Source organism: Haliotis asinina, chromosome 10 (assembly GCF_037392515.1).
Source record: "Haliotis asinina isolate JCU_RB_2024 chromosome 10, JCU_Hal_asi_v2, whole genome shotgun sequence".
Classification (NCBI taxonomy): domain Eukaryota; kingdom Metazoa; phylum Mollusca; class Gastropoda; order Lepetellida; family Haliotidae; genus Haliotis; species Haliotis asinina.
In genome coordinates this window covers 43,602,515-43,616,696 of record NC_090289.1, presented here as the reverse complement: position 1 = coordinate 43,616,696, position 14,182 = coordinate 43,602,515, and the positions used below count along the sequence as shown (strand labels likewise).

The following is a 14,182-nucleotide window of genomic DNA, read 5'->3' as shown; positions in this document are numbered from 1 at the left end:
CCAACTCATGTATTTTTAATTTTTTTTACGAGATTATGGAAGAATGGAGATAGACACACTGTGGTGGAAACCCAGAGGTGTATAACGAAATTAATAACATTTTCTCAATTATCTCTAATGACAACAATGCCATTTTATTGAATGTAAACGGTTTGATGATCTGAGTGAGGTTCTAGCAGAGGTTATAAGAGGTTCTCAACTGTGATAAGGCGGTGGAGTAGCTTAGTGGTTAAAGCGTTCGCTTGTCATGCCCATATCTAGTGTTCCCCGTCGTGACTGATGGAACATTGCTAAAGCGGCGTAAAAGCACACTCACTCACTCTCAAGTATATGCCCGTTTAAATGACTACCCCACCGCCCACCAAGGCTACGTGGATGTCTCCTATCACAGAACTCATAAACAGTTTTCATTTAATGCAATTTATTCACTGTATAAAGAGGTCAGTGTCACACCATGAACACAACCTACGAGCGTCACCCCTAACACTGGAGGATGTCCATTTCACCAATGTTGACAGTTGTGCTATTTTTCAGCATCTTGCCGTTGATGTCGGCGCAGAAACACACAGAACCCGTGCATTGTTTCTTCTTGTAGCTGCCTTTGTTGTCACAGATGAAGAGCTTGCCAATGAGTCCCGTCTTCAAGTAGGCAGCTTTGTCCCGAGCACAGGCTTAAAAATAGTAGTGAATAAAGCAACATAATAATTATGTCGAATCTATATTGAGTCTGCATGTTACATTCCTTGCTTATCATTTATTGTGACATGAAACTATGGTGGACTCCAAAGGCGGATCCAGGAATCTCCAAGTGTGTGTGTGCGTGCGTGTGCCTGCAGTTCGAACCCAATACAACTATGGCTTTATTACGGTTATATGTTTAAGATCAAATCTGGAACACATAAACCAACCCCGAAAACAGGTTTACTGGAAGCTATTTAAAACTCTTCTAATAGGAACATATGTTGTTCAGTACTTACTGCAGTCCATGTTGTCCGTGCCTGCGGCGTAGTTGGTGAAGTAGCCGAGGTCGTTACCGTCAGAGTCAACACAGTAGCACCTACAGCAACCAAGTATGTAAAGGGTGTGTACTGACTCAATATCTTTACTGTTTATTGTCGGAGGACAAACACAAGTCGTCGGTAAACACGAGACAGAGAAAGATGGTTGCCGGCAGCGCAAGTGTTAACGGGGGAGCAACTACCATCAACTTAACAGGTCTCGAAGTGTTGAACAAAGGATTTAAGACTCTGAAAAGTGAATTTGGCACCTTACGACAGTGACAGTCATATTGTTGAGTGCAACGCCAAAAAGGCACCCCACTCACAAGACGTTGGTTGGTAGGCCTGCTGTTTAACGCCACACAATATCCCGACTATATGGCGGCGGTGTGTAAATTATCGAGTGTAGACCAGACAATACAGTGATCAACAGCATATACATCAACCTACGCAACTGAGACACAATGCGTCAAACAAGCATGTAAGTCTGACCAACCGATCCCGTTAGTTGTCTCTTAGTTACGACAAGCATGGATTGCTTAAGACCAATTCTCACCCGGATCTTCAAGGGTACACACGACCCTGGTTTTAGTTGTCTTATGGTCTTATGGATTATGGAATCTGAACCTATAGTATTTAGTCCCAAGGGACACCACTCTACGAAGGCCATTGAAGTGCCAGAAGTCGCCGTGTCAACGCCATTGTTCCAGGATATTTAAAAGAAAATGAGTGAGTGAGTATGGTTTTACGCTGGGCACACTAAAGAAAATGGAATATATTTCCAGGGACAATGGAAGATGTGCACCTACCCAGCTCCTCTGCACTGCTTGGGCTTGAATGTCCCATCAGTCTCGCACTGTGGTTCCGAGGACCCCAATAGGTGCTTCTCCACATCAAGATAATGTTTGTGACGCACAGCACAGGGTCCTGGCGGGTATAACAATTACAAAACACGATAAAGCCACAAAGTCTGAAAAATAAATACGCTCAAAGCAATTTTGAGGCTGCGACCAAAAAGATACCCGGTCTCCATTAATCTTGAATTACTTTGAAGCAACAATGACGACGAAGACAACGACAAAGATTATGATGATGATTATGGTGGTGGTGGTGATGAAGACTATGACAAACACACAAACTTACCCTAATTCGAGAAGTAAAAACGTTACGTCAAACATCAGTAACCAAAATGTCCCATGCAGTGATTCTATCATTGTAGAATAACTCCGGCACATTCTCTGTTACAAGTGTCAGTGACTGAGTGAGTGACTGAGTTTTACGCTACACTCAACAACGCTCTATCTATATCGCGGCGGTCTGTAAATAATCGAGTTTGGACCAGCCAATCCAGTGATCAGCAGCACAAGCATCTATCGGGTGTCAACCACCCGATCCCGTTAATCGCCTCTTACGACAAGCATTGTCGCCTTTTGTTGCAAGTATGAGGTGCTGAGGGCCTATTCTCTCCGGGATCTCCACGGACACGTGAACGGGTGAGCTTAGTTTAATGCCGTGTTGAACCGTACTCTCATAATTCGGCTGAAAAACCTGAAGTAATTCAGGACACAGATGCATTCCATGTGGGTGATACCACTAGTGTGTGGTTATGATGCCATTATTATTCAGACCCGTGAAGGTCCCGAGATATATTAGACCTTCAGCAACCCATACTTGTCATAAAAAGCGAATGCGCTTGTCGTAAGAGGCGACTAACGGATCGGGTGGTCGGGTTCGCTGACTTGGTTGACACATGTCATCGGTTCCCAATTGCGCACATCGATGTTCTTGTTGTTGATCACTGGAACATTGCTGAGTGCGACTCTCTCACTCACTCACTCACACATATTATTCTAGCAATAATTGTTGGACACTAAGCACCAGAATGGGCTTCACAATTGTACCCATGAGGGGGATCGAACCTGGGTCTTCGGCGTGACGAGCGAACGCTTTTATCATTAGGCCACCGAACTGTCCCAGGTAATACCATAAGGACTGTTAGGGTCTTGTCAAACTTAGAAATATGGTCTGGATGACCCTCAGTGACAGACCCTCAAGTGGCATCCTAGACCAAAGGGCCAAGCATGCCCCTTGATAACAAAAGTAATCATTCGATGGAATGACAAAATAATCTGATGTTCAAATTTTTCGCAGCCTGCTCACCTTCAGTTATACCGTCTTGTAGGCAAACTGGATTGCCAAATTGTTCAAGGGAATCGGTAGTTTTGTGGATAACAGCGTAAATATGCTTGGATATCGTGGGATTACATGGTAAATATGCTTTGGGATAACAGACAGATTGTAGCTGAAATATTCGGCAATAAATCAAAACACGTTTCAAGATCGTTTTGGATAACGTCTTGGAGAGATTGCATCAAAACTGATTTTTGGTGATTCTCACACACCACGGTTACTAGAATCTTCACTTTTAAAAAACATATGCGCCTGATTGTTGAGACCTCTACGTTTTTCTTACATGTCAATCAAAGCCCCCCACCCCCCAAAAAAAACAACAAAAAGCAAACAAACAAACAACCCCCCAAAACAACAACAAAACAACAACAACCCTCAATAATACACGTCAAAATACACGTCAATATTTTTGTCTCTTATGGGTCAAAGTCGGAAACGCTATTCCACGTCTCCACCAGAAAACACTTTCCAAACTGTACTAAGATACTGAACCTTGCAATCCTGATTCTTCAAAAACGTTTGAAAAAGAGGTGCACATTATTTTAAAATGTTTGTTTTCCCTCTTAGAGAGAGACGATGCTCGACAATACAAGCTGAAATATTTGCTTCTGATTATATTATTACCCACGTGGTACTTCGTAAAGGTGTTTCATAACAAAGTGTTACGACACATATGTGTCGTAACACTTTCGAGTGATTTAACTGGCTAATACCTGAATTTTGACATTACTGGTACTACTTTCATCACTCATTCCATTCATGATTTTCATTCAAAAGTTGAGAGCACCTGAGAGCATGTAAAACGAAAACACTCCTATGGAACGATAAAATTTATTTCATTTAGTGTGGTTACTAGCATTATTTTCAATTCCATAATAACTCAAGTTTCTGTAATAAAAACGAAAATAAAACAATCTATAAAAATAAGTAAACAAATGCGTCTAGTAAGTCTCTCATGAGTGTAAACAGATATGGCGTCGCCCGTAAAAGTTATTGATTTCGTCAAAATTGACGGACAATTGGTTGGAAGAGTTGTGAATATTATCAAGAGATTGAATACCATCTGAGTGTATGTTGTCAGGACTGCACAGTAATTTTAACACACAACATAAAAAGATTAGCGGCGCTCTTGTATCTCTATCACTGCCACTGTCAGCCGCATCCATTCGCGTCCTCCCGCACAAACATATTGTCACTGCCATGCCTCCAGTGGTTTCTTAATATGTAGGGGTCAAAAGCACTACCCAGAATCTGAACACAACAGGCTTGAAATCGTCTTCGTTGGAGGTTGTAGGCTGTGTTTTCAGACCCAATATTCGGTGGAGTCTTCAGCATAAACATCGAATCTTGACAAATGGGAATCCCAAGCCGAGATGAGGCGTCACTGCCTGTCACTGGCATCCTTCGCAAAGCGTCGCCGAATTATTTACATTAACTCGTCCTCCGACGAAGAACGTTAAGCTCAGCTATTTGAGACATACAGTTCCCTGTAATTCACATTCATCTTTGCTGTTTAGTTTGCCGCTCCTAACTGAATGCTCCCTTTAATCTGCTTTGTGAACACTTCTCAACATGACGACCAGCCCGACAGTGATGGCCGACTGACGTTCAGGCAAGATGTAGGTCACGAAGTCAAATTCAAAATATTAACACTTCACAAGTGTTTTGATGAATTACATCATTGCTTTTGAAAACAAATCGTCAAAGAATTATATTTTGATTACGACTTGATTCTGTCTTTATTTGTTAATTTTCCTGTGACTAGGTGCCGTATAGGAAATACATTGGCTCTACGCAACGTACATGTTCCAGCAATATGATGCTCGTGAATGTAATATCCGTCTGTTCTTCTGGTGGGTGTCACTGGTAGATGTATTATCGATTTTTGTTTATCTGTGCAATAGTGTTTATTGTGTTTCTTTAAGTAATAAAATGCACTAAACGCTTAGTGTTTTTTATTTGTTTTTTGTACATAGATATATGTCATTATATACCTTACAGTAATATTAAATTTGTAATACCATTCCTTTAAAACATGGTCTAATGTGTCAGACCAATATCATGATCTTATGTTGTATTGAAGCACACACACACACACACACACACACACACACACACACACACACACACACACACACACACACACACACACACATATATAGAGAGAGAGACACACACGCAATAAAATTAAATCCACTCTCACGCTTAAATGTCTGCTGTGCTGTATGTTTTCTGCCTGGGATTGCAGCAACAAAAACACTATGCACACACATCCATGCTCCTACACACACACACACACACACACACACACTAATAATAATAATAATAATAATTAGAGAGTGAGAGAGAGGTACGTACGTACATACATATATGCACTGGTTATGTGTGTTTCTTGGTGTTGTAATAAATACAGTTTGGCTCGAAGTATGAATATCACTGAGACGTCAACAACGACAGAAGTAAGAGCTTGTTCTGGTTATCCTAGGATCATGACTCTTTAAGGTTCATGTTGATGTTTCAAGACGTTGAGGAAATTCGACAAGACATCTTAGAAATGAACAGAGAACAGGTCCTTGCCGTCAATGCTATCATCAATAGATTATTGAAAGGAAGATTACCAGTGACTCGATATGAAAGACGTCGTTTTCTAAGGAGAAATGATAGAAATAACTATCTAACAGTGTTACGACGATTAGTTCACCCCCTATGGACTACTGTGGGTGTTTGGGAGAGTCTTTTTGCCAGTCACATGCCTATCGTAGCATTTGTTTTGAAACCACAGTGTCTTAATGCGCTCAGAGATGAGGTCATTCAAAATGCCTGGCTGCTTGACAGAGCATCTGCTTAGTAATAAAACATACTGTTAACCATCTTCGTAACGAAAAATTAACAAAATTATCAGCAAATGTGTATGACGCTGATGGCATCAATGTCCTTCTAGTCTGGATTTTCAATATCAGACAAAATTGTTTACATGCAGTCCTAATGTTTACATGCAGTCCTCAGGAACATTGCTATGTGAGGCGTTGAACAAGAAACACAACAACTGAAGTATTGAGTAATTAGAAAGGAAAATAAAAACAAACAAACAAGCAAATAAACAAGAAATCTAGCCAACTCATAACACATGTAAAAAGGCGACAATGGAAACGAGGAACACATCAAGAACTAACATTTTAAATGAATAGAAAGGCAACACAGCCGACTCATTATATACTGAACAGCAAAAGAAACTAGTTTCGGAAAAATAAAATCTCATAAAAGTAAGCGTTCATGTTTATGTCTATTATTTAAAAATTTGATAAAGAAACGGTTGCGTTTCTTTTGCCATTCAGTATACATATAACAACGCGACCAATGCTAGCTATCCCAGGACCGTTGCAAATATAGTGGATTTGGGGTGGAATATCAGCGGTCAGAACTATCAAGCACGCAGTGATTTATGATAACAGTGCCCTGATATATGACATAGTATGTTTATGACACAGATTTATAAAATTCACATTACTCTCATAACACCTCAAATATCGTTCATTTTCCTGCACTGATGTTTGTCATGAAGCATGCCGTATGCAGTAACTCTCCTAACAGGACAGCGATCAGAGGAAGTACAGGGAAGTCTATCCCTTTGAGACGACCCCCAAAACATATGACACCACACCTCATTTACGTCTATCGTTATCGTAATTGATGCAACATGTTGATGATATAAGATATTTATATAGTAAACATATCCACGCACTAGTGCAAACTCAAGGCGCTGGCATTTTCCCCTCGATCACTGGATGTCAATCTGAACAGCACATCGTATTTCAATCTCAGCTCCCTGGGGAGTATATAACTCTTGCTGCCACTTGGCGCACCGAGTTTATTGAGGTTCTCTCATCCAAACGAGGTACCCATTCACAGCTGGGTGGACTGGGACACATAGTCACAGTATTTTGTCCAGTTTCACTGCACGTTGCTGTACCCGCAACTAGGTGTTTGCACGTATTCATGTGGCCAATAGATTCGTGGGTTCTTTTAAGTGCACGGAGTTGTGTACTGTACACTAGGAACTGTGGCAACACTGAAAGAGTCTGCACACAATGTTGACTCCAAGGTTTTTACACCCGGTCACAGGAGGGCCCGATCCCGACACCTCAACCTCGCTGGATCACTTGCCTGGCGCCTTAGCTAGCTCGCGCCCCAAATAATAATGTGAAGTCTTAAAATGCGCTAATCTCCATGCAAGCATGCTCAAAGCGCTAACTCACTGATCATCATTATTACCCCGGATAACCCAAGCTGCCTGTTAGGCGATAGATGGTTATAGTCACATGACTTTATCTCACCGGGTACCCATTTTCTGCTGGGTGAACAGATGCAATTTTGAACAAACTCACTTGTCTAAGGTTAGACCGGCATTTCGGTATTAATTCAAATACCGTCGTCAAGCAAGAGTAATAACAGTATAAGAATCCAAACCGAAACTTCGCATCACATACAGGAGAAGAAGTTGTTTTAATAATGTATACAGAGGTAAATACATGCTGTCTGCATTTCCCTTCGATCCAAGCAACAAGTACTGAGATGGTGAACTACTGCGGGGCTGAAGGTACAAAGCAGAACATGAAACTGGCAATCTGAGTTTGCACCGGTTTCCGTCCGATCCAGCCATCCGGGAAAAATAGATGCAGTTTGTTTGCAGTCCGCAGATATAGTTACATGTCATGTGTACAAGTGTCACTCGTGCCTGTCTGTGTAATTACATAATGTGACAGAGACAGAACTATGTTGTCTGATTTGGGCCATCGCTCTCTTGTCTTAAAGTTTGGAGGCGAGAAAGCGAGAAAGCGAGACGAGAAAGCGATATCGCGAGACGAGCAGGCGATAACACGAGACTAGAAAGCGATAGCACGAGGCGAGAAAGCGATAGCACGAGGCGAGAAAGCGATATCATTGTGCGAGAAAGAAACAGAGCAAGGAAGCGAGAAAGCGACAGGGCGAGAAAGCAAGAAAGCGAGAAAGCGATATTACCCACAATTCAGTCCTATCTGGGCATGAATAACTACAAACTGGGGCTTAATCGCCATTCGTAGTTTCTCAATAGTATAAAACGGTTTTCAGTAATGTTCTTGGCATTGTTTGACTTGACGTTTAGAGAAATTTAGCATAGATGTAGACTTCCCTTTGGCATGGTATTTGAATGTGAAATACAGGAAACATTCATTTTGTGAAGTGACTGAAGGAATTACATATTTTATGCCATCACTGAACTGGAATTGTCTTAACCAACTTAATGATATCAACCAATTATCATTAGTGGGGAGGGGGTAATGACAAATAAGGCATTGTGATAGCACTAGGGCAACCTAAAACGGTGTATTCAACCACATCCAAACATTCATCCTAAAATAAAATCACTGCAACAACCACATTAACTGAGTGAGATTTGATTTGCGTCGCTCTTAGCAATAATAAAAAATGGAACCATCTATGGTTTTCATGGTTATCAAAAATTACAGCTGCACTTTCTTTGATTTCTTCAAGATGATAAAATCTATTAACTGACGATCTTCACCTTTCTGAACCTAAATTGCTCCTACCCAAGGAACGAGGAAGCGCGCTTGACAATAGAGAACCTTAAATTGGTACCTAAATGTAGAAACAGAACCATTCCACAGTCAGTGGTCTTTCAGTCAAAGCTGAAAATATACAGTAAACACTACGCAGTTAAACGCTGGTCTAACAAACCATAGTGAACTTCGAGAGGTTTAGCAGTTTGTGTGCTGAACAGTGGGGACAGTTCCATGGATATGCAGCTTCTTTATTATAATATACTACCGACAAGAAATAAGGGAACTAATGAAATAATAGCGAATTTGAAACTGCTTTAAATATCCACTAAATCAATTTTAGGCGTCAAGTTCAATATCTGGTGTGTCCACCATGTTGGGCAACACATTCACGGCACCTTGATGGCATGCTGTTAATCAATTTCCGGATGGTTGCCCGTGGTATTGCCTCTTGGAGAGCTGCACCAAGCTGGGCCAGGTTGGCGGGTCCTGGGTCCCTGGCGTACACCCTTCGACCAAGTACGTCCCAGAGATGTTCAATTGGGGACAGGTCTGGGGAGTTAGAGGGCAAGTCCAATGTCTGGATACCTTCTTGTCGGAGATAAGCGGAGACAATTCGATGTGGTCTGGCATTATCATCTTGGAATACAAAATTTCGGCCGATAACTCTAGCCAATGGAGCCACAACAGGACGCAATATTTGGTCAACGTATCGCTGACCAGTCATGGCTCCGTTAATGATGACCAAATCTGGTCGTCTGTCATGTGTAATCCCACCCCACACCATGACACTAAAACCTCCATATCGATCATGGTCCAGAATTGCTTCTCTGGCATATCGCTCCCCGCTCCGACGCCAACAACGTTTTCTGCCATATGTGAATCGTAGGCAAAACCTTGACTCATCAGAGAACATGGTGTAACGCCAGTGGCGCATAGCCCGTCCCTGATGTTGCCTAGCCCATGCCAATCTTTAGCGCTTATGGTGAGCTGAAAGGGTGACACCCTTAAAAGGCCGTCTTGCTTTCAGACGAGCTTGATAGAGTCGGTTTTTAACGGTTGAGGTTGAAATGCGTCTTCCAGTGAGTGTGCGGAATTCTCTATTGATGGCAGGGGCCGATTTAAACCCATCGCGTAGAGCAATTAACGTAATGAGACGATCCTGTCGTGGTGTCGTTGATTTTGGTCTACCACGCCCAGGTCTCGTTGCAACCCCACTCGTTTGACGGTACTTATCCCACAGGCGTGAAAGTACACTTTTTGATTTACCCATCTGCCGGGCACCTTCACATAATGATGTCCCCCCTCTATCATCCCCACAATTCTCCATTTTGTTGCTTCACCGAGATACTGCCTCGGAGACATTTCTGTCAGTAAGTGTCAATCTCTATTGCATTAGTGATTGCGACTTCTCCAGTACATTACCGGAGTTAACTTCTGTATGCACGTGTAGCACGTGCTGGGCATGCATTATGCGAAATTCCATTGTCATTGGATGTTGCGTTTGGGAGATACGCCACGATAACGGACCCTGTCACAGTCAAAGTCATCTACATTCAATTTCTTGGTTCCCTTATTTTCTGTCGGTAGTATATAAGCAACGTTTTGGTGTGGACACTGTTATCAAGCACGTGATGTACAATACAGCGGGAAACGCTTAAGTGAGTGAGATTCGATCGATTTATGTCGCTCTTAGCAATAATCCAACAAACTGGAACCATTAGCAATGATGCATTGTAAATAACAACTCTTTGCTCTGTACCACGTTTATCTGCTATCATTCATATCATCACTTAGAGCAGTTTCAATGTTGTTTATATATCGAAAGTTTATGTGTAAAACATTCCGTTTGCCATATCTGACAGCGTCGTAACTTATAAATATACTCTGTTTTACCTATCTCTGTATACATGTATTATATGTTTATATATCAAAGGGCACAGCTGCTCGTGGTCGCGTAGCATTTGATACGCCTGATGAAAGAAATAATAATATACGCTGTAACATCTTGTTCCACAAATACAAAGCCTTGAAATTTAGATCTTTCGCTCTGTCTCTTTCTCGCTTCCTTGCTCCATCGCTTTCTCCCACAATGATATCGCTTTCTCGTCTCGTGTTATCGTTTTCTCGTCTCGCGATATCGCTTTCTCGCCTACAAAATTTAAGACGAGAAGCGATGGCCCAAATCAGCCACCATAGTTAAGTTCAAACTGCATCTGGTCAGTGATTGAAGTTGTGTACTGCATGTTGTCATTGGCATACAGGCAGGCAGACACAGGTGTCAATAACATAGACATTGAGTTCTGTGTTTCTATGTTTCCACAAACATATCTTAAAACATTTCAGTTTTTAAGATGAGAAGTTTTAGCAATGAAATTAGTAGTTCTAATGCTACACTTTCTTGAAAACTTGGTTTGTAAATCTGCATGTATGGAACCAGTGTTTATGTATTACAGCAGACCCCAGATGGTCATAATCACTGTTCTCCAACTTCAACCGTAGCGACACTCTGTGCACGCATCACTTGCCATGTTTGTACGAGTCGCCTTCCCGGATCAAGGTTCCACTACACTATATCAACATCACATGCTCCCCGAGCGAGGACCGTACGGACAGAGGCCTGTGACAGCTGTGATTGGATGAAATAGTGTAAGATGTTTATGTGTTTTAAAAGCACATCCACCCTGTTATTAAAACTGACCACAATTTTAAGCATTTAGTGCTGTCATTTTTATCACCATGGGTTATGCTTATGTGTGTACATATATTTTGAAGTAGGTGACATTTGGTACGGAGATGGGGTTGATGTGTTCCGCTTCCTGTGCTTGGAAAATACGGTGGACAAGTTGGCCACAACTTGTAGGTTAGAGGCCAGACTGTGCCCATGTGTACATGGAATGGCTGTTGATAGCCTGTATGATTTTTAAGAAAATATAAGGTTACTATAGAAGTCTATGGGAAAACATTTGGTGTCGTGTAACCTCAAACCGTGCGAACCTAATCCCTGCGCATGTGCTATGGTGGAAGCGCAGCACAGCTGGTGAAACCACCTTTCCCCCGCAACACTATGGGAAATTTAGTGAATCGTTTGAACTGCGATTTCGCGGGGTTTTTTTATTGCGTTATTTTTCAATTTTGGAAGTTCAATTTGCACTTTGGATAATTGGTTTCTGTAAGTCCATGCTGATAGGTACCAGAATCTGCAAAGTTGTGTTTTGCGTTGCATGTGAACTTAAATGAAAAAATTCGTTATCCTTAGCAAAGTGGATAGAGCGTCAGCCAAGAGATCAGGTCAGTGGTTCTAGCCCAGGTTGATTCATACCCGTCGCGGTTACTTGTTGTTTCCCTGCCTTGACGCTCGGGACCAAAGAGATAAGGGCCGATTGGTTCGGCCAGTGTACACTGTCTCAGCGGAGGCACCATGTTAACCTGCGGATTAACAATATGGCTAGGCAGTATGATACTGGCTAGCACTTCCTAGAACAAACACAGTATCCTATTTCCACTGTGTTCTGACCTTCAATGTTCTAGAAAGATCCGCTTTGCTGCTTCGCTGCTTTTGGTTACATCCCAGTAATATATCGGGGAACACCAGAAATGTACCTACTTTATTTTAGTATGTGGGGAATCGAAGTCGGGTCTTCGGCGTGACGAGCGAACGCCTTAACCACTAGGCTATCAGTCTGTCTTGGCGGTACTTACCATCACATTTTGGCTCTTCACCCTCGACTGCTGCCCAGTAGCCTGTATAATCATTTGCAGACCGAGTGCATGTGATGTTAGTGGAGCCTCTCAGTGGAATTGACATGGGGCACTTGAGCTTACAGGTCTGACCCTCCGTGAACGGCCCTTTACAAGCCACCTCCAATAATTTATCAGACAAAACGGGGTATGGGCAGTAGATTGCTATAATAGACGAAAAATAATATGATATAAACGTGTCCTTCATGACATGAAAGAATTGACATGACATTATGGAATAGTACTTGAATCACTTAAAAGAAACTTGCTTCAGAAACTTATAAATTGATTTTCGCTTGTCTAGTACACAACAATATTTCAGCTATATTGCGGAAGTCTGTAAGTATTAGAGTCTGAACCAGACAACCCCCTGATCAACATCTTGAGCATCCATTTAAGCTGTGGGATACGATGACATGTGTGAAACACCGAGACTGACCACCCGATAACATCAGTCGTCCCTTAAAATAACCACCTGCTGCTGTAGATCGAGTATAATCCGAACCCTCAACAGTCAAAGTCTTAGATACAATACTCAAACGAAGACCTGGTAAGCTCTTATTAATAATAATCATTAATCATTTTTAAATCCCTAGTCTAATCTACATATCTTGCTGGACACATTTGAAGTATTTTGTTGTACTTACGTATTTCAGGCATTCCTGCCCACTTCCGGAAAAGATACTTGACGCGTTCCTCAATACGATTGTTAAGTGCACGTTTGAATTTCTCAATTTCCTGTGCGTGTTTCGCTTGAATTTCGCCTATCCTCCTGGCATTAACTGTCATCATTTTCTCAAGAATCACTTGAGAAACTTTTCGGCGTGCAAGGCCACCGGACAGTAAGAGGGTTATCACGGCAAGACACAAAAGAGGACCACTGACGTGAAGCCCCATGGTAACAACCAGTACTGTTTCTGTCCAACAACCTATGTTTCCCAGGGCTGAAACAGAGTCGCTTATATAGGTTGATGAAAATGACCGTATCTGATCCGGATGCTCATGAGTCTAAAATGTAATGACTGTCGTCTTCGGTGACATCAGCAACATTACACTGGTAAGATAAGAGCAGATAAGTGGGGGTGAGACCCGGCTTATGATGAGGGTCACTGATGCAATCCACACATGATTATGGGGTCGGTGGGGTAGCCCAGTGGTTAAAGCGTTCTCTCGTCACGCCGAAGATCAGGGTTCGATTCCCCCACATGGGTTCAATGTATGAGGTCTATTTTTGGGGTCCCCCAGTGCGATATTGCTGGAATAATGGTAAAAGCGGCGTAAAGCCAAACTCGCTCACATAATTATATGAAGGAAGATGCCATGATATGCTCTGAGAGAACCTGGAGTGTCTTGATCACACTGGTGGACACGGTTTGCTCTTAGTGGTGTTATGAAGTAAACTGTGGCAGAAATTACTGCAATCATTCTTGGATAGTTAATATGTTCTACATAAGTTATTTATATGTTTCTTAAGACATAGTTGACCATTAGTTGTAGCTGTCTTTCAATAATGTGAAGATCTTGGTTAGAACCCATGCTTATCGTATGGGGCGACGAACGGAATCGGGTAGTCAGGCTTGCTGACTTGGTGGACACTTGTTAGTTTATCACGAATGCGAAGATCTATGTTGATGATGTTGATCACTGGATTGTCTAGTCCAGACATCATTATTTACAGAGTGCGGAGCTAAAGAA

At 42.0% G+C, this 14,182-nt stretch overlaps 1 protein-coding gene across 1 annotated transcript; it reads right to left on the bottom strand.

Annotated features, from left to right (window-relative positions):
• Positions 1 to 404: 404 nt before the first annotated feature.
• On the bottom strand, positions 405 to 13,432 carry LOC137297907 (uncharacterized). The gene is made up of 5 exons (XM_067829898.1): positions 13,135 to 13,432; positions 12,449 to 12,652; positions 1,808 to 1,925; positions 978 to 1,057; positions 405 to 671 (listed from the first exon to the last, which is right to left on the bottom strand). The coding sequence occupies exons 1-5, from the start codon at positions 13,382 to 13,384 to the stop codon at positions 481 to 483; spliced, it is 843 nt and encodes a 280-aa protein (XP_067685999.1). The 5' UTR covers positions 13,385 to 13,432; the 3' UTR covers positions 405 to 480.
• Positions 13,433 to 14,182: the final 750 nt, after the last annotated feature.

Excerpts from the sequence above, each read along its gene's own strand:
- LOC137297907 (XM_067829898.1), bottom strand. The coding sequence starts at position 13,384 with ATGGGGCTTCACGTCAGTGGTCCTCTTTTGTGTCTTGCCGTGATAACC. Across the intron at positions 12,653-13,134 it reads GGCAGGAATGCCTGAAATAC|CAATCTACTGCCCATACCCC; the intron begins GTAAGTACAACA and ends CGTCTATTATAG. Across the intron at positions 1,926-12,448 it reads TGAAGAGCCAAAATGTGATG|GACCCTGTGCTGTGCGTCAC; the intron begins GTAAGTACCGCC and ends TATACCCGCCAG.